This window comes from Salvia splendens, chromosome 16 (assembly GCF_004379255.2).
Source record: "Salvia splendens isolate huo1 chromosome 16, SspV2, whole genome shotgun sequence".
Taxonomy (NCBI): Eukaryota; Viridiplantae; Streptophyta; class Magnoliopsida; order Lamiales; family Lamiaceae; genus Salvia; species Salvia splendens.
Window position 1 is genome coordinate 18,531,188 of NC_056047.1, and position 19,201 is coordinate 18,550,388.

The 19,201-nt window shown below is 41.4% G+C and overlaps 2 protein-coding genes across 3 annotated transcripts; both read right to left on the reverse strand.

Annotated features, from left to right (window-relative positions):
- Window positions 1–40: 40 nt before the first annotated feature.
- Window positions 41–4,128, reverse strand: LOC121769870 (probable protein phosphatase 2C 55). Of its 2 annotated transcripts, XM_042166633.1 has the most exons (5): window positions 3,982–4,128; window positions 3,337–3,836; window positions 2,152–2,470; window positions 551–700; window positions 41–465 (listed from the first exon to the last, which is right to left on the reverse strand). In XM_042166633.1, the coding sequence occupies exons 2-5, from the start codon at window positions 3,774–3,776 to the stop codon at window positions 184–186; spliced, it is 1,191 nt and encodes a 396-aa protein (XP_042022567.1). In that variant the 5' UTR covers window positions 3,777–3,836; window positions 3,982–4,128; the 3' UTR covers window positions 41–183. The 2 variants fall into 2 exon arrangements, with proteins under 2 accessions (XP_042022567.1, XP_042022568.1); XM_042166634.1 differs by lacking the exon at window positions 3,982–4,128 and having other exon boundaries at window positions 3,337–3,967.
- A 9,579-nt stretch (window positions 4,129–13,707) lies between these two features.
- Window positions 13,708–15,904, reverse strand: LOC121771960. The gene is made up of 2 exons (XM_042168865.1): window positions 15,717–15,904; window positions 13,708–15,249 (listed from the first exon to the last, which is right to left on the reverse strand). Exon 2 carries the CDS (start codon window positions 15,237–15,239, stop codon window positions 13,911–13,913), a length of 1,329 nt encoding a protein of 442 aa, XP_042024799.1. The 5' UTR covers window positions 15,240–15,249; window positions 15,717–15,904; the 3' UTR covers window positions 13,708–13,910.
- Window positions 15,905–19,201: the final 3,297 nt, after the last annotated feature.

Consider the following 19,201-nt stretch of genomic DNA (forward strand, 5'->3'; position numbering starts at 1 on the left):
GCCAGGAATACTGATGCCTTTTTTTTCTTAAGAAATTTCGTCTGTTAAGGAACATAACTTTATTTTTTTGCTGAAGAAAATTTATCTGATATAGGGACATAACTTTATCCGAGTTCATACGATGTCTTATGCCGAAATACAACAGCGAGAACTCAAAATGATATAGAGTGCTAAGCAAAATGTTCACGAGACATAAGAGACGACAACAGTCAGATCGTCAAGTTTACCACCATAATACGAATACCCAGCTTCTTGAGCAGCAGAAGAAAATGGAGTCTGATGTTTCGTGTCTAGTGCGCGTGCGCGTGCAACAGCTGCAATCTTCTGTGCTGTATCGCTGGGGCTGAGTTGTACTTTAACTGCATCAGCCACAATGGATGCTACCTCTTTAGCATACAAGTTGTCAAACAGGCCATCGCTTCCTGCAACAACTACGTCCCCAGGCACAACCGGAATCTTGAAAACCTGACGTTTTCATAAATATAATGTCAGATATTACTAAATTATTATAAGCAAACGCTGTTATGGTTATGGCACCTTTGGGACTCACCTGACCAGAACTTGGTAGGTCTCCCTGGGTTCCTCGTTCGAGTTGATAGGTGAAATTGAAACCATGCTGTTGCACAGGTGATTCGAATAGAAGGGCGCCATCCCTAACAATTATAAATCCACTGTCTCCAAGATTAATGGCATGGAGATCCTGCTTGAACAGAAAAAAACTTTAAGAACCCGTCCTAACCTTTCTACAACAAGATATATCCTAGACGTTGATCAGTTGAAAATGAAAAGAACTATTCATGATGATAGGAAAAAAATGACAGGCTTCATTCCACAGGCTATATCAAAAGTTCGACATATGGAAATAAAATGGGCAATGTCTATAATTCTGAAATCTTTATAAAGTCTAACGAATAACCTGCTGCTATTGTTACTGAATACATAACCTGCTGCAACTGTTGCTGTAAATAATTTAGTTTTAAGCATGTAATATCCGGTGTAGATCGAGGCAAACAGGTGGGCAACAGGAATTGAATTCCTCAAAAGTAGCTTCTAAATGCTGCAAGGTTTTTCCTCTGATCATCTACTTTTTTGAGTTCTTTTCCTCTTCTAAATGTCACAAACAAAAATTTCAGGATAGGAAATTATCCCAATAGGTCCCATCTCATAATTCTCATTAAATCAAAACGGAAGCCAATTGTTAACTAAAAGTTTCAATCAGTTAGCTCAACCTATTGTAACAATTTGCTATTAATCAATCAAAATTCATAATCAAAGAAACTTAAACAACATGCCACAAGTCACAGGTTCCAAAACACAACCAAGCGGAACTTCAAAATTCAGTTTTAGTTCAATCAAGGCCTTAGCAAAACTTTGGTTAATTTGGTGCATTTTTGAGAAAAAAAATCTGTTATTTGGTCAACCAAACCAACAAAATGCTCACCCCAGCTCCCCCAAAAACAAATAAAGAAAAAAGCCCTTAATAGATGAGTGCCCCCAAAAGAAGGTGAGTAGGTCATCAATGATCCTCCTCCCATAACCATGACCTTGTTATCTCCATTCTCTCTTTCCACACCTTCCTTTACAATCCCAAAACAAACACCCCTTCCCAACCTACATTCCCCTCCCTCCGTCAATTTTTCACCCACAACTAAACGCAAGTATAACAGGGAACACATGCATAATATCGATATTATATATACTTCTCTCTTGCTCTTTATGTGCGAATGTGTGTATATATAAGTCATTTCTTGCTTTTATTTATTGATGCAAAAAAATTGCGGACTGGTGGATAGTAATGGATGATATGAATGGCTAACAGTTAGCAAAGTAGTCATTTCAATCTTTATAAGAAATAAACTTTTTTTCATCGTTAGTTCTCTTTTTTCTCTATGTACTTATGCAGAAATTAAATCATCTGCTAAATAGGTAAAACCAAAACATGACAATGACAGTTTCTACTTAGAGAAGCTCACACATCTCTGATAACATCCTAAGGCAGCAAGCTTCTGTATCATACTCAAGTAGCTCATATGGCAAACTGTACCAAATGAATGTGCCATTAACCCTCTATTGTTAAAATTTTATAACATTTCCAAAATGAGTAATTGTTGAGTTAAAAGATATGATAGATTTTATATTAAAAGTTCAAACCTGGTTTTTGAGGGCGATAATGCAGGCTGTTGATGAACCCATGGCATTAGTTGCAGCATGAGCTTTTTCCAACACAGAAAGGGGATCAATGTCATGTGGAACTTTACTAATTGCTGCAACCGCATTTGACATAAGCTCACGTGCATATATTCCTGCATTAACACCAACATCTGCCCAACCACCAACACCATCCGCAACACCGATTACTTGCTCGTCGACACAGATAAAATGAGCATCCTCTCCTCCTGTAGCTTCTTTAGCTGGATGGGGCAGGTAGCACGCTCCAGAAAGAAGCTTGAGAGTGCTATGGATTGAAGTCCTTTAGAAATTGAGCATTATCAGTATCAATATATAGAGCATAAAAATGTTTATGCTGAAATAAAACTGCGAATATTCCTTGAAAATTAAGAGTTGCCAGTAATTATAACTTTAAAACGCTTATAAAGAACATATAGCATTTCAGCACTCATGTGAGACCTTCACTGATTCACTCATCTATCAAAATTCATGATTGGCTTCAAGCATCACAGGATGCATCATTTATTTATTAAGATAAAGGTATCACATTCATTAGCCAAGGAGCAACATGTTAAGATTTCATAATGCTACGTTCAACTTTTACAAAAAGGCCGATGTCCAATCAATTGAAGTTATACAAGCACCGCACAAAAACAGCTAGGAAGTAAAAAGATCAAAGGATGAGTGGTGAACAACTTTGTTCTCATTGAGGAGTTAAGGAAAAAACATGCAGTAAAAACTACGCAAACACATTACATTCCATTCATGTTAAATTTCACAAATAAAACATAACAGGAACCCATCAGCAAGGTTAACTTCAATTCAAACCCATGAACAGAACCCAGGATTCCTCTTCCCAAACTTGTAAAGTTACCAATTAATTGAGAAATGTGTGGCATATCAAGATAAGACATAGATGAAATGTCACAACCCTATCTTGAGCCCTACAACTAAGCCAAAACAAAGCATAAAAAGTAAAGAAAAAAGCAAAAGGGCACGCCACACTTTTTCTTCGAAGGAACGTGACCAACTATCTAAATCCCATATGCATACTCATGCCAGTGAAATCACTCTGTTCCATAATTCCACAAAAAAATAAACTAAAATGACACACATCAGCCAATGCAGGTTCAATTCAAAATAAACCAGAACAAAAAAAACACGCACTCCTTGTCCGAAACTGCAACAATTGGAAGCTCTCCAGAGTGACATGAAGATGAGAAAGTACGGATGCTACTCTGCTCAAAATCAGGTAATAACCATCCTTGAACACCACCATTTTTTCTTCCAATTGCCACATTTGTCAAGCTCAATTTAGCTCTCCCACGTAGCTCATGACTCCTAGTACCGAAATGCACACCACCGGGCTTAACAGCACCCGATAAACTACCATAACTAGACACTAAGGTATCAACCACAACATCCGCAGGAGCTGCTATGGAATAAGTGGCCATGCTTTGTGTACAAAAAGATAAGCTACTGTTGGAACAATTCTGAAAGAAGAGGGTTTCTATGAAATGCAGGGGCTGATATTGCTTTACTCTTGCAGCTCTCGGGAGGCCAAAACAAAAGGCAGTATTGAGATTTGAGAGCAATCCCATTGGCATTTCTTTCCTCGAATTTTAACTCAATTTGCGGCATTCATTGTGGAATTACATATACATCAACTGCAACAAAAGGAAAGACTTTAAATTTAGCATTCAAATTGTTGAAATTCAAACAGAGAGAGGATTCAATGCACAGTTAATTTATTAAATCTGCAAACAAAATTGCAAGAAAAGAGGATGGTAGTGAGTTAGGGAAGAAATGAACCTTGTGAGTGAAACTTCATACCCAAATTTCAAAAGCAGAATTATCGTATATTGGAAAATTTAAAATTATTGTGAAATTTTGATGCGGTGTTGGTTTGGTAGCGTCGACGGCGGCGCTCGCAACACAAACACCGAGAAAACCCAAGCCCAACTACACATGTGAGAACAAAAGCCCATTTTCTTTGTAGACTTGTTGTCACATTTATAAAAGGCCTTAATTCGAATGGCAATCTGCATTTGCTTCATTTTTCTCTCTGTAACTTATTCAACAAAATTTTGGATGATTTTTTTTATGGCAGTGGAGTTTGCTGGAAAATAAAAGGAGAGAGGACGAATCATTGGGAAGATTGAACCGAATTCAGATTCTCAGTGAGGAAGAAGAAACGTTTTTACTTCTTTGCTTCTAATGAAATGGGCTATAAGTAAGAATTAAAATGAGGAGGCTTCTCTATCAAAATGTGATGAGATTCATTCAATTAAATAGATTTGATTAGAGATTAATTAAGGATAGTTAAGTTTATAATCTCATTTTATACACAATAGTTCCATTATATTTTATTTTTTTCTAATTTATGATAAATCATCAAATGATTATTTAAAAATATTTAAATAATGTCCTTTATAAATACATATTTAAGTCAAATGATAAACCACTGAAATTCTACTATCTCCATCCGAAAATAAGAAATCATTTTACCATTTATGTATGTGTGCTAATACGAGTCTTATTTTACTATTATTAAAAATTAAAAATAATAATAAATAGACCTCAAATTTTACTATATTGTATAATAATTTATATTTTATTATTAATTAATACTCATTTTAAAATGGTAATTAGCTTCTACTATTTTTTCAATATTTCACATATCCTAAAATTGGAGCTGAAAAATGAATTTCAAATCAGGGGGAAGAGAGTCATATTCTTTAATATTAATTATTTAAATATTACTACCATCCCTATATAGATATTACATACTCTATTCATTATATTCGATCCCACGACTTTTAAAATATGGATCCATCATTGCTAAAAACCCTGTCTAAACTCGTGCTAACAACCCGGTCTAAACTCATTTTTGGCACAGTTATATAGAATGATTAAATTGTAGTGTAAAACTGTGTAAAGATTTAGCAAACGAAAACAGAAATACATCAAGTGAAAGAATCCAAAATAAATAAGAAATTAGTTTTAAAAAACACTAACTTTAAAGTGATTCTGATGAGTTTTTAAAATGGTCTAAAAATTTTTAAAAAATTAAATAATCATTTTGTGGCAGTCGTGAAACACATTTAAGAGCATCCACAGTTGGGCGCCCTAAAGCCCGCCCTATGCACCGTCACGTCAGCATTTTATCCTCCTCCCCTTCCACTTGTAGTGGGGCGCCATATGACGCCCTAAGCATTTTACTATATTTTGTTAATTAATTTAAATGTTTTCATTGATTATAAAAAAAAGTTACACGGGTTAGAAATAAAAAAAAATTGACTATCTTACAAAAGCCCCAACTTCCGGCTCAACTCATCGATCAACCTCTGGAGGAATTCGGCTCTGGCCGGATCCGTACACTTCATAAGGGTGTTGTGCGTATCCAACAACGTCCGTGCCATCGAGGTCGTTGCCAAATCCGCGTAGGCAAGTGTCGCCGGGGTCGGGATCGGCGATGGGGGGCGGCGGCCGAGGAGGATGTCGCCTTCACCTTCCCCTTGTTCTTCGCAGCCTTGACGCCTATGAGACGCCGCCGGGAGGACATCGGTGTGCCGGAAGTATCTTCCTCCGTGCACGTCTGGTTGAGGTCCACCGGACGAGTTCCGCTTTCGCTGGTCGTGTAACCACCAGTGTCGGTGGTCATCGTCCTCTTCGCCGCACCGATGTGCATAATCCCGTCTTTGAACTTCTGCTTGTCCCTCAAGAGCGCCCAGATGTTGAAATGCTTGAAGTCGCCGAACATGGACTGGTACGACAACAGCGCTCTATCGCGCATGTCGCTCAAGCTCTCGCCGCTTCCTTGATCCCTCGAGCACTTCTCGTACTCCGCCGCGAATAGGTTGACTTGCTTCTTCACCTGATCCCAGTGTTTGCGGAACTGCTCCCGTTGGCGCTTGTACACGTTCGGCGGCTTCGCCTCATTGTAGCGCTCGGCGATGCGCTCCCAGTACGCGAGCTGCCTTTGGTTGTTCGCGAATATCGGGTCCTCCGATATATCCACCCAACACCTCGCCAAGATGAGGGTTTCATCCGGCTGGTAGTTCGTACGGCCGGGGGCGTACTCTTCACAAGTTGTCGGAGGTGGCAACTTGTGCGCCCGGTGCTTGGTCCGCTTCTTTCTGGCGGGGGCGGGGGCAGTGGCGGCGGCGCGACGGGAAGCGGCGGCAGGGCGAGTTGGAGACGGCTCCATGTCGGAGAGACCGTACGAATCGTACTGCGAAGAACTCCGGATCGTACTGCGTGTTGGCGTCGAACGACCGATATTCGCCAGGTTGTGTACCCGGCCACCGTGAGCCATCTCCAAACATCGGGCTACTAGGATTTGAGTATCCACCGGAATCCATTTTATAGCGTAATTTGAGAGCTTAAAAGTTAATCGAAAAGTTACAAATGAATGGTGAAACTGGGGTATATATATAACAAAATTTTCGAATTAAAAAAAAAAAAAAAAACTAAAACGCGTCGCATCGTCCGCGGCGCCCACAGTGGGCGGACGATGGCGCGGACGATGCTCTATCGTCCGCGCTTCATCCGTGGACTAAGCGTAGGGCGCAGACGACGTATCGTCCTGTTAGGATTGGTATACTGAAAAGCATATTTCGAGCATGTTGCACGGATAGAATTGCTTGTATACAATAAACTCTACAATCCACTTTTAACCCAAGGCGAGAAGAATTAATTTTATCGCATTGGTGTTTGCTTATGCATTTATAAGATGTTTCTCAAACATTTAAATGTATAAGAAGCAAATAAGTCTAATTCTTCTGCATAGTAGACTGGTCGTGAACGACGTTCACAAAAGATGACGCAGTCAGTTCTTTGTAGATGAGAAATAGAATTTCACAACCTAGATAGGCTTTGGCTACCTATCGTGAAAGGTTGCAGTGTCAGTCCGCATGTTTCCTTACCTTAGGAAATAAACGACACTGGTGTGGTATAGCACTGAAGGATCTAACAGTTGAGATAAGTCTTTCTTGCTGTTTACTGAAAGACGAGGTCTCGGTGATTGTTATTTCTTAATCATTGTTGACATAACATTGAGCATACGATATTGATTATGCACTACTTTGATTTATCAAATGGTGCGGATTTTTCGCAATCTATGAATCCTGATATTTTGGGTAGTGGTGATCTATGTCTAGAGGTGCTAGTATTGTTATTGAAATGAATCGTGTGCTGGGTGAGTCCAGTTTGATAATATCCCCAAGAGGTGTTCGAAAAAGGTTTTATTATTCAGAAACCCGGCCGGTTGGAATTTATTCCAGAATAATAAATAAAGATTTTGAACTAGACAACTCTTGGAAAAAGATATTAATTAATTAAAGTCAAATAGCAAACTTAAATTAATTAATGGATATTTATATCTTAAACACGGGAAATAATAAATTAAAGAGGTAAAGCCCGGATTACTCGTAATTTGGGATTGGACGGGCAGTCAATATTATTATACTATAGTGGATGATAATAATATTTTATTGGACTTGTATTAAATTGGGGCTAAATTTAATTAGTAAAAGTCCAACTGGTTTGGCCCAAGTCCAACCTCCATGGATCCCTAATCTGGCCCATCATAACTCTATATAAAGGAGACTAGATAGAAGACTAAATTAATTGATTTTAATGATAAAAATTCGTGCTCCCTCTCTCCAGGGAGTGGACGAAATTTTCAGTTTCACGGAACTGAAGTTCAGTCTTCTGCCTAGTTAAGTCCTTTCAATTCTGACAAGCTTTGCCCACCCAAAGGTCAGATTCTGAGTTCGGGATACAGATTAGAAGGTTCGTGGTTGAGTATGAAGAACATCACGTGGAGAAGGCGCAAGCAATTGTCGATTCTTTGGAGAATCAGATCGGTAATTCTAAACCGTAGGAATTCATGAATTAGGGTTAAATTCCTTAAGCATAAATTAATGTGCGTTCTAGCATGCAATTGATTGTTTAACATGTGAATCAATTAATCCCATAATCGGTCAAATAGATCTGTAGATCTGATTTATTTGTTTATGCATGTCTTCCGCTGTGCAAGGGGCTCCAAACCCCAGCAATTGGTATCAGAGCCAATTTGAATACAAGAAACGAAACTGAACTGAATTACAATGAAACAAATAAACCGTGAATGTTTAGCCGAGTCGAGGAGGCCTCTTCCCGCAAGATGAGATACGCCCCGGTAGTGCTCTTCGGTTTGGCGTTTCGTCCCCAAAGGTAAAACGACTACGTCTCTTTTGATGCAGCACCGCAATCAGTAGAGCTCCGGCGAACTGGATGGAGGAGAGGGCAGAGCTTCGACAGAAATACAATGCAGAGAGGGAGAGAGCTTATGATGCAGAGAATGCTTGGAATTGTGTGTCCTAATGCAGTGGTATAGCTAGCCTATTTATAGGCCAAGCCACCATGCAGGGTCAACCGAGCCATGAAGGCTCATCATAAAATTCGTAACCGACGTCGGTTACGAGCGTGTGGCAGGCGTGTGCCTTTCGCATGTGGAGCGTGTGGATTTCTCACGTGACAGCCGTGACTGTGCCTCGCTTGACGACGTGTCAAGCCACTTGGATTGCTGACTCGGCGGTGGTCCAAAAAGAATAGTTTGGGCCAAGCCCCAAGCCCAAAGACCAATTGCCAAGATCCAAGTCCAAGTCCAAGTCCAAGTCCAAGTCCAAGCCCAAGATCGAGATCGAGATCGAGATCGAGATCGAGATCGGGATCGGGCTCGGGCTCGGGATCGCGCACGTGTGCGCGCGTGTGGGCTCTTTCACCCATCTTGGTCCACTATAATTATTAAATAACATAAAGTCACTTAATTTATACACATTAAAAGATGTGTTAATCCTCCAATGTGGGATAATTAACACTAGTTAATTATTCCCTAAGCTCCAACTCCAAGCTTTAATTAAAAGCTAATTATGCCCAACTTTAATCCACTATTTCTCACTCACCGGAAATCGGATTTGAGAAAGTGAATATACTACATTTATCTACGTAAAATGTAGATCGACGCTATGTCATTTAATTTCACAAAATTAAATGTCTCGTCACATTTATTATTTAGTCAAAATCCATTGACCGGGCATATTTAATACCATGATTTCTACAATCCCCCACATGAGTGGAAATAGCCGAATGCATATGCATGCAGACTCAAGCTCAACCCTCGAGAGGTATATAAGCATAAGGATAGGTAGTTGTTGACTTTGAACCCTCCATAGTCGACACCATCGGATACACAGGCGGCTTAGTAGCGCGATGCTTTGAACTAATCCCCCACGGCGTGCACCGAGACAATGGTGTTAACGCTTAAACACCTCAACCTCATCCGTTCTCACGTTTTGTGTCCATTGCGGTCTTGGACACCACTTTGGATTCATAAGTGCATTTTTTATGAAGCGACCACACTTCGCACTTACGTAGGTGATTCTTAGTCAAGTACCTTGCCATACTTGGTCTCTTTGAGAATTCCATCTCTTTGAGATCCTTAAGAACCATTAAAAGTCATAGACTTAGCCTTTACCACTCGGCAAGCTCTCCAACACTATATTGCTCTATAGGGAATAGATATAGTTGAGTGTTTCTCATGAACTCTCATAGCTTAGTTGTCCCTTTGAACCAAGTTCTTGGGATCTCCAGTCATCATGGTTGGGTCACCACTATGATAGTTCTTTAGTTTGTGGATTTCAAACTCATTCCCTCTAGCAACTTATTCATTTGATCACGGTTTAACCCTTTGGTTAGCGGATCCGCTAGATTATCTATTGACTTCACATAGTCAATTGTAATCACCCCTGTTGTGATCAAATGTCTCACGGTGTTATGTCGTCGACGTATATGTCGAGACTTACCGTTATAGAAGCCATTGTTTGCCCTTCCAATAGCTACTTGGCTATCGCAGTGGATCAGCACTGGTGGCACTGGCTTAGACCAACATGAAATGTCTTCAAGGAAGTTCTTAAGCCACTCGGCTTCCTCACCAGCCTTATCCAAGGCAATGAACTCCGATTCCATTGTTGATCGGGCTATACAGGTCTGTTTTGTGGATTTCCACGATACAGCACCACCCCCAATAGTAAAGACATATCCACTTGTTGAAAGTGAGTCTCTATTACCGGATATCCAATTGGCATCACAGTACCCTTCAAGTACCGGGGGGTATCTCAAGAAGTGTAGCCCAAGATTTTGAGTGTGTTTTAAATATCTCAAAACCCTCACAAGAGCTCTCCAATGCTCTTTGCTTGGATTGCTCGTGTAACGACTTAACTTGTTCACGGCACAAGCAATGTCAGGTCGAGTGCAATTAGTCAAGTACATAACGCACCCGATGACCCGTGCATACTCTTCTTGTGCAACGGGCTCGCCTTTGTTTTTGCTCAAGTGAACGTCGAGTTCAATTGCAGTCTTAACCGGCGCGCCATCATAGGCTTTGAATTTATTCAATATCTTCTCAACATAATGTGATTGTGTTAAGATGATTCCATCATTCGTTCTTAGAATCTTCATTCCAAGAATTACATCGGCTAGACCCATGTCTTTCATGTCAAAGTTTCTCTTTAACATGGCCTTTGTATCGTTAATTACTTAGGTGTTGCTACCCAAGATTAACATATCATCAACGTAGAGACACACTATAACATGACCGTTATTAGTGCTCTTGATGTAGACACATTTGTCGCACTCGTTGATTTTAAACCCATTTGATAACATCACATTATCAAACTTCAAGTGCCATTGCAATGGCGCTTGTTTCAATCCATATAGGGACTTTACGAGCTTGCATACCTTTTTCTCTTGTCCAGGTACTACAAACCCTTCGGGTTGTTGCATATAGATTTCATCGTCTAGTTCACCATTTAGAAACGCGGTTGACTCGTGCTAATTTAGTATTCAAAAGCGTCACCCGCAAGTGTACGAGTTAAGTAGCACGTGGTAAGCTAAATTATCGATCCACGGAGACTAAAAGCCGGTTTGAATACTATGATGTAACTTTGAACACTATCTAGACTAATAAAAGGGGTTTTTGGTTTTCTTAACTAAGATCAAAGAACAAATAAGCTAGTAAGACAATTAACTAAGAAAAACAAACAAACAAAGATAGGTTTTCACACAAATTGGGAAAGTATAGGGAAATGGATCCGTTAGAATGGATCAAGGATTTCATCTATGGGTCATGCTCATCTATTGGGCCTCAAATGCGGTTAGGAAAGTCGGGATAATCGGTTAGACCCCCTCTCGGGTGCATCTAACACGTGGGTCAATCTCTAGTGTAGGAGTCTCGTCCATACAATTCGAGATTGACTCCAAAGCACAACGGACCCAAGCCCTCTCTCTAGCTTATGCATCTCTCGATTACATATAATGCACGGAGTTGTTGATTACACATCTATCCTAATCTTGTATTTCTCAATAACATCAATTAGGTACAAGATTTATCTAATTGGTAGCTAAGCAATTAGATATTAAAAGACCAAGGTTCAACAAAACCAACAAAAGAGATAGATACGCATTCAACCATAGATTCAATCCATACAATCCATTCAAACTTCACCAAATCCCTACTAAAAGCTTAGCTACTCATAGTCAAAGCTAACATAAAAGCAAAAACAAGGAAAACAAAGCTACACATAATAGAAATGATACTAGAACTCCCTATGGTGGAATTGATGGTGGGGGGTCTCCTTCCTCCAATCTCTTGGAAATGGGAAGCTCCTTGACTTCAAATCCTCTCAAAACCTTATTTTCTTGCTAAGATTCGTGGTGTGGGAGTTAGGGTTTGGAAATGAGTGAGAACCCTTTTATATCCGGAGTAAGAAAGAGGCAAAGTTGGCAACAGCGACAAATCGCCCGGTCGGGCGATCTGTAAGTCGGAATATGCCCGGTCGGGCGATCTGGGTAAATCGCGATGAGGCTTCAAACGCCCGGTCGGGCGTTTTGTTGGATGAAAAACGCCCGGTCGGGCGAACTTTCTGTTTTCTTCGGCTTGCGCCCGACCGGGCGTTTTTTTATATGAAATTCGCCCGGTCGGGCGAACATTCTGTGGTCAGCCCGTTCGCTCCGTTTTGCCCGTTTTAGACCTGTTCTTGCATCAAAACTCCGACAAACTTGTTAACTCTAAAAAATAGCTGAAAAGTGGGTGAAACATATACTTTATACCTCAAAAGATTCAACAACATGTGTTAATCACCCATCTAAACATCCTAAACTATGAGTTTGTCAACTCCCCCAAACTTAAACATTTGTTAGTCCTCGAACAAGAAGAAAGAAACAAGACATACAAACTCATGCAAGGATGTGGAGTGTCATCATTGCCTCAATAGAAATAAAATACGACAAGTATCAATGGCCTCGGATGCATGTAAAGTATTATGAAATATAGCTTCAAGTTACTATCATGTACTCAACCTTGCCAATTTGCCCTCTCAAGGAGAAAATGCAATGTGCATTTTAGAAATTTCACTCACTCTCAAAGTATATAAACTCTTGACATAACTCTCAAATCATCAAAACATGCATAGTTTACCATAGGCTTGCTCGAAATTTACACTCTCCTCTACTATGGTGTGATTAAAGATATAAGGTCCGAAAGGTCTTTTCAAAAGGTTGTAATGTAGGCTCTTTGGATAGGTGAGGCAATTTTCGGCTAAAGTGACTTTAATTCCCAATATCTTGCTCAACTTCACCAACTTTCTTCCCCAATCTAGCTAGTTCTAGGCTTCCCTAGACTCTTCTCATCTACCAACATTCCACTTTTGTTCTTCACCTCTTTTTCAACCTTCACACACCCTTTCCAATAAATGCCAATTATTAACTATTTCTCACTTTCAATTTTCTTTTCTTTTCTCTCTCTTTTTTTTTTTCTATTTCTTTTCTTTCTTTTTCTCCATGCTTTGCATGGTAACATCACTATTCTTTCTTTCTTTTTCTTTTGTTTTTCTACCTCAATAAGCTTCTATTTCATTTGCTAATTCCCCCTTTCAAACTTTCATTTCCTTTTGATTTTTCAAAAATAGAACACAAGAAATCCAACCCCATGGTTTGTCAAAGGAAAGGTTATTGGCTCAAAGTGGGCTAACAAAGATTATTAACATGATAACGGGTAAAAGTAGAATTTGGCTAACAAGGATGGCCTAACGTCCTCCCTTATCTCTATGATCACTATGTAGACTCAAAGAAATCGCGAGCAAGTTCTAGAAACATACGACATGTTTGAGATAAAACACACATTTAGGAACAATATAGGCTCAATTCTCACAAGGTCATTTTGGCAAAAGACAAGGCACCATGTAATTCACTTTAGGCAATTTGAAATGAAAAATCACATGTTCTTCAGCCATATCAACAAGGTTTTCGAAAGTTTTTGCACAAAATCATCATTGGCAACTCCTCCATCATGTCTCACACTCGTTCAAATTTTAATTTTTCTCAACCCTACTATCATCCTAGCCAAGGGAGATAATTCAACACAAAAGGAAACAAGAAAAACAAACCTAAAAAGAAAAACAAACCTAAAAAGAAAAACAAAGACACAAACACAAGTGGAACAAGGAAACAAAACCACATAAGTTTACATGCCCACATATCATCATCAAATATCATCAAAAGAATAGGGGTACAGGCCGGGGTATCATCATCAAATAAAGAGGGAGAGAGGTAAAAGAGGGAATCCACTAGACACCCCCCAAACTTATTCCAAGCAAAGCTAGGATAAGTTTGAAAGAGAGTGGATCTCCCATGGACCTTCACTGCGGAGGAGGAGGCGGATGCTGCCACTGGCCACGGAATTCATCGAATCGGGCATTGATGTTGGCCCATTGTGCATTGTTGAAATCAGTGAATTGGGTCCAGTTGGTTTCGAACTGGTCCCATCGCGCTTCATTCTGGACCCAATATTCCTGCTGACGCAACTCCATCCGTGTCAACCTCTCATTGATCGAGCCGTAGTCCTCCTCTTGTCGCTCTTGTCGGCTTCGTGTCCTCTGCGTGCTTGTCCCGGCTTCATCTCCCCCTTGGTAGGTCGGTTGATCCTCACCTTCCTCCTCATTTTCTTCTTCATTCTGCTCGTCCCCCATCTCGATCTCGGGAAAGCCCATGTGGGGCGCTTCATCAACACTCGAGCTCGGGCTCACATCCCTAAATTGCAAGTTCCGCGGATTCACCGCCGTGACTTGTTCGTGGACCGCAGCCTTCATCTTCCAGTTTTCCTTGTGGAAAGGACCGTTCACATAGGTGTTGACGGTGTCCGGGAGGGGGTAATGATCTGCTGCCCTCTGTATCAAATATATCTGCCCTCGTTGGTCCACTCCGACCAGCCTTGTTCTTCTCAGAAAGCCGAAGTCCATCAAGTTGTCACCAATGTCGGCGACCAAGCCCCTCGTCGACACTCCCAGATGGAGTGCAATAGCTGACACAACCGCACCGACACAGAGTGTGCCGGTTTTCTTCTTCGAAGCCCTCTCAAGATGTTTGATCATGAAGTGGCCCAAATTCAAGGGAGCCTCCTTGTGCAAAATAGTCCATAACAGGAAGAGCTCGTCTCTCTGCACACTCCCATGCTCATGACGAGCGAAGGGGTAACATACACACGCCTTCTGGAGTAAGCGCAAGGCTGGGTTCCTAATGAGAGAACCCTTTGCCCTGTTGGCGGCGAAGTTGTCATCAACGGTAGTGATGGCCTTCCAGAAGTCATTCGCATTGTGACTGAAGTTAAACGGCTCTCTATACACCTCCCCTGAAAATCCAAAGATCTCCTTGAATTGTGCCATCGTCACTGTGTACTCAGCATTCCTCATACGAAACTTGATGGCAACTATCTCCCTCCTGTTCATGATTACATCAAGGGTAGACAAGAACTCCAGTGTAAGCCTCTGATAGGAGGGGTTCCTCTGTGCCATGAAGAGCCCATTTAGTTGCCCCTCTTCACATAGCTCATTGAAGCACTGCTCAATGCCCAACCGTCGGATTGTGATAGGGCATGGATATCTAGCTACCCGGTAGGGTAGTTGTGAGAGTTCGGCCCATTTCTTCTTCTCTTCGGCATTCAAATTAACTCCAGAGTGGTTGGGCGCCATCGTTCACTACCTAAAAATTGAGAGTATTAGATCAATTCGACAAGAAACCACAAAGATGCATTAATGTAGACACTCTCCCCCAAACATACTCTATACTAAAAGAACTTCTCATTCATACATTTATCGAGACTAGAATCAACCCCCCATTGTGTCACACAATGTCTCTTCCACAACAATAAACCTCAATCATGCTTAACTCAAACATTCCACCAACATGCATCACTTATCTAACATTGCATCTATGTAGACATCAACAAATCAAAGCATGCTAGTTCCCCACACTCAATAACCACAAACCCATGAAGGAAATTGCACAATTCATGCTCAAAGCAACCATTCAAACCAAATTCATCCTCTAACTAGCAATTAGTCAAGAAATCTCCAAACAAACGAAAGACATGCTAGTTTCCAACCCTCGATTCACCAATAATCATCTAAACACCGACATAAGTAAGAGAAGAATGAAAAAAATCATACCTTTCGGGCTTAGAGTGATAGAAAACGGATTTCTCTCCTTTTTGCTTGTTCTTGAGTAAATCAACCGATTAATCGGTTCAACCCTTGAATTAGATGGATTGGGAGGATGGTATGTGTGTGAAATCAGTGTAAGTGGAAGATTTGAAGGTGGAGGGGCGAGAGAGAGTAGAGAGGAACGAGAGAGAAATGGGGGGTAGGGTTTTGAAAGTGTAAAAACTGACCTGGTTTGCGTCTTTAAATCGCGCGAAGAAATCGCCCGGTCGGGCGATTTGCACTTTGAAAATCGCCCGGTCGGGCGAACTTTCTGGACAATCCCGATTTCATCAAACGCCCGGTCGGGCGATTCGTATTTTGTACATCGCCCGGTCGGGCAATCTTGATTTCTGGAAACGCCCGGTCGGGCGATTTGCACTTTGCAAACGCCCGGTCGGGCAAACTTTCTGGACAATCTCGATTTCTGTAAACGCCCGGTCGGGCGATTTGCACTTTGCAAAACGCCCGGTCGGGCGAACTTTCTGGATTCCAAGTCCATTTCGCCATTTCGCCATTTCGCCATTTCTCCAGTTTTTTTGTCCGCTTTTCACCCATCAAAGCCTATCTCCTGTTCCACTTAAAACACACAAAACACACCAAAAACAAGAACAAAATAAAAAACACACCAAAAACACAAAAGCTATAAATTTTACCTACTAGGGGTTGCCTCCCCCATAGCGCAATTGTTTAACGTCATTTGCCCGACGCTTTGCAAGCTCCACTACTCAATCAAGGCAACCACAAAGACCTCGTCTTGTTGCTCCTTGGTAAAGAACCTCTTGAGATTTTGACCATTTGCCTTGAACGTGCTTCCATCGGGTCCTTTGAGCTCCATTGTGCCATTGCTCATGACCTCCTTGATAGTGAAGGGTCCCGACCACTTAGATTTTAGCTTGCCCGGAAAGAGTCTCAACTTGTGGTTGAAAAGCAACACGGCATCCCCCTTGTGGAATTCACGCCTCTCAATCATCTTGTCGTGATACGTTTTCATTCTCTCCTTGTAGATTGAGGAATTAGCATAAGCTTCATTCCTAAATTCATCAAGTAAATTGAGGTGAAGCTTCCTTTCCTTGCCGGCCTTGGTGAAGTCCATGTTCATTTGCCTCACCGCCCAATATGATGAGTGCTTCAATTCAACCGGGAGATGGCATGATTTCCCAAAGACCAATTGATAAGGTGACATCCCGATTGGCGTCTTGTAAGCCGTCCTATACGCCCATAGAGCATCGTCAAGCTTGAGAGCCCAATCTCTACGGTTAGCATTGACACTCTTTTGCAATATTTGTTTGATCTCTCTATTGGCCAACTCGGTTTGACCATTAGCTTGTGGATGATAAGGAGTTGTCACCCGATGCTTCACTCCATGCCTTGCTAAGACCGCCTCTAGCCACCTATTGCGAAAATGAGACCCTCCATCACTTATGATAGCCCGAGGTGCGCCGAATCGCGTGAATATGTTCTTTTGAACGAATTTAATCACCACCTTTGAATCATTAGTTTGGGTAGGAATGGCTTCCACCCACCTTGATACATAGTCAACGGCTAGTAGAATGTATTGGAACCCACTAGATGGAGGAAAGGGCCCCATGAAGTCAATGCCCCACACATCAAACAACTCGACTTCAACAATTGTCGTCAATGGCATCTCCTTCTTCTTAGAAACACCCCCCATTCTCTGGCACTCGTTGCATCTTCTCACGTAGTCCTGGCAGTCTTTGGTGATGGTTGGCCAAAATAGACCACTTTGGAGCACTTTCATAGCAGTCCGGTTAGCTCCAAAATGCCCCCCACTAGGTGCGGTGTGGCAATGCATAATAACGGACTCCCACTCCTCTTGAGGGACACATCTTCTAATCACCATGTCGGCACATCTTCTAAAAAGACAAGGCTCGTCCCAAAAATAGAACTTCACGTCGTGGAAGAACTTCTTCTTTTGATAGTCCTCAAGTCCTTCGGGAATCACCTTAGCAACAAGATAGTTCACAATATTGGCATACCATGCCACTTGACCCTTGGCCACATAAAACAAATGCTCATCCGGGAATTCTTCATTGATGACCAACTTCAATTTTTCCTCTTCACTAGCATGCTCCAATCTTGAAAGATGATCCGCCACCACATTCTCACACCCTTTTCTATCTCGGATCTCCAAATCAAATTCTTGAAGGAGCAAGATCCACCTTATAAGCCTTGGTTTTGCATCTTGCTTAACAAATAGATGGCGGATGGCGGCATGGTCAGTAAAGACAATAGTTTTTGGCCCCAATAAGGTAAGGGCGGAACTTGTCAAAAGAGTAGACCACCGCAAGCATTTCCTTCTCGGTAGTGGTGTAGTTAGCTTGAGCCGAATCCAATGTCCTACTAGCATAATATATCACCCGGAATATCTTGTCTCTCTTTTGTCCCAAAGCCGAGCCTACCGCCACATCACTTGCATCACACATGATCTCGAAAGGTTGAGACCAATCGGGGGAGATCAAGATTGGGGCACTCACCAACGCCGCCTTGAGCTTCTCAAATGCCTGCGCACATTCAAGAGTGAAATCAAATTTTACATCTTTAGCTAGTAAATGGCAAAGGGGTCTAGCAATATGTGAAAAAATCGTTGATGAAACGCCTATAGAACCCCGCATGGCCTAGGAAGCTCCTCACGGCCTTCTCACTACAAGGATGTGGCAATTGCTCAATGGCAACTATCTTGGCTCTATCCACTTCAAGTCCTCCGGCTGAAATTTTGTGTCCCAACACGATCCCATCACGGACCATAAAATGACATTTCTCCCAATTGAGTACTAGATTGGTCTCCTCACATCTCTGCAAAACTTTGGTTAGATTATCCAAGCAACTATCAAATGTCATACCAAAAACAGAGAAGTCATCCATGAAAACCTCATAATATTCTCAACCTATCATGAAAAAGGACATCATACATCTCTGAAAAAGTAGCCGGGGGCATTACAAAAGCACAAAAGAAATTCTCAAATGCATAGACACAATAAGGACACACAAAAGCCGTTCTATGTGATCATCGGGAGCTATCAAAATTTGGTTAGAATCCCGGAATAACATGAGAAAAACCTAAACTCATGTCCGCTAAACCTATCCAACATTTGATTAAATAAATGGAAGGGGGAAGTGATCTTTCCTAGTGGCCAAATTAAAGCGCGATATCAATGCAAACTCTCCACCCGGACACCACTCTAGAGATCTCAACTCATCATTTTTCCCTTCACCACAGTGGTGCCCCTTTTAGACACCACTTTTGAGTAGGACTCACCACACTCACTGCGGGATATAGGCATTATATCATAACGGCATATAACATTCAACCACGTCTTTTCTAAAAACATCTGCATAATAGGGTTTGAGTCGCCTTGGTTTGTACCTTAGGATTATACCCTCGTCTAAATGACTTCTATGCATGCAAACGGTTGGGCTTATTCCCGTAATGT

What these genes read in the sequence shown, in the direction of transcription:
- LOC121769870 (XM_042166633.1), bottom strand. Translation starts at nt 3,776, where the DNA reads ATGCCAATGGGATTGCTCTCAAATCTCAATACTGCCTTTTGTTTTGGC. An exon ending in GTTGCAGTTTCGGACAAGGA is followed by an intron (nt 2,471 to 3,336) that starts GTGCGTGTTTTT and finishes CAATTTCTAAAG; the next exon opens with GACTTCAATCCATAGCACTC. An exon ending in TTATCGCCCTCAAAAACCAG is followed by an intron (nt 701 to 2,151) that starts GTTTGAACTTTT and finishes CTGTTCAAGCAG; the next exon opens with GATCTCCATGCCATTAATCT.
- LOC121771960 (XM_042168865.1), bottom strand. Translation starts at nt 15,239, where the DNA reads ATGGCGCCCAACCACTCTGGAGTTAATTTGAATGCCGAAGAGAAGAAG.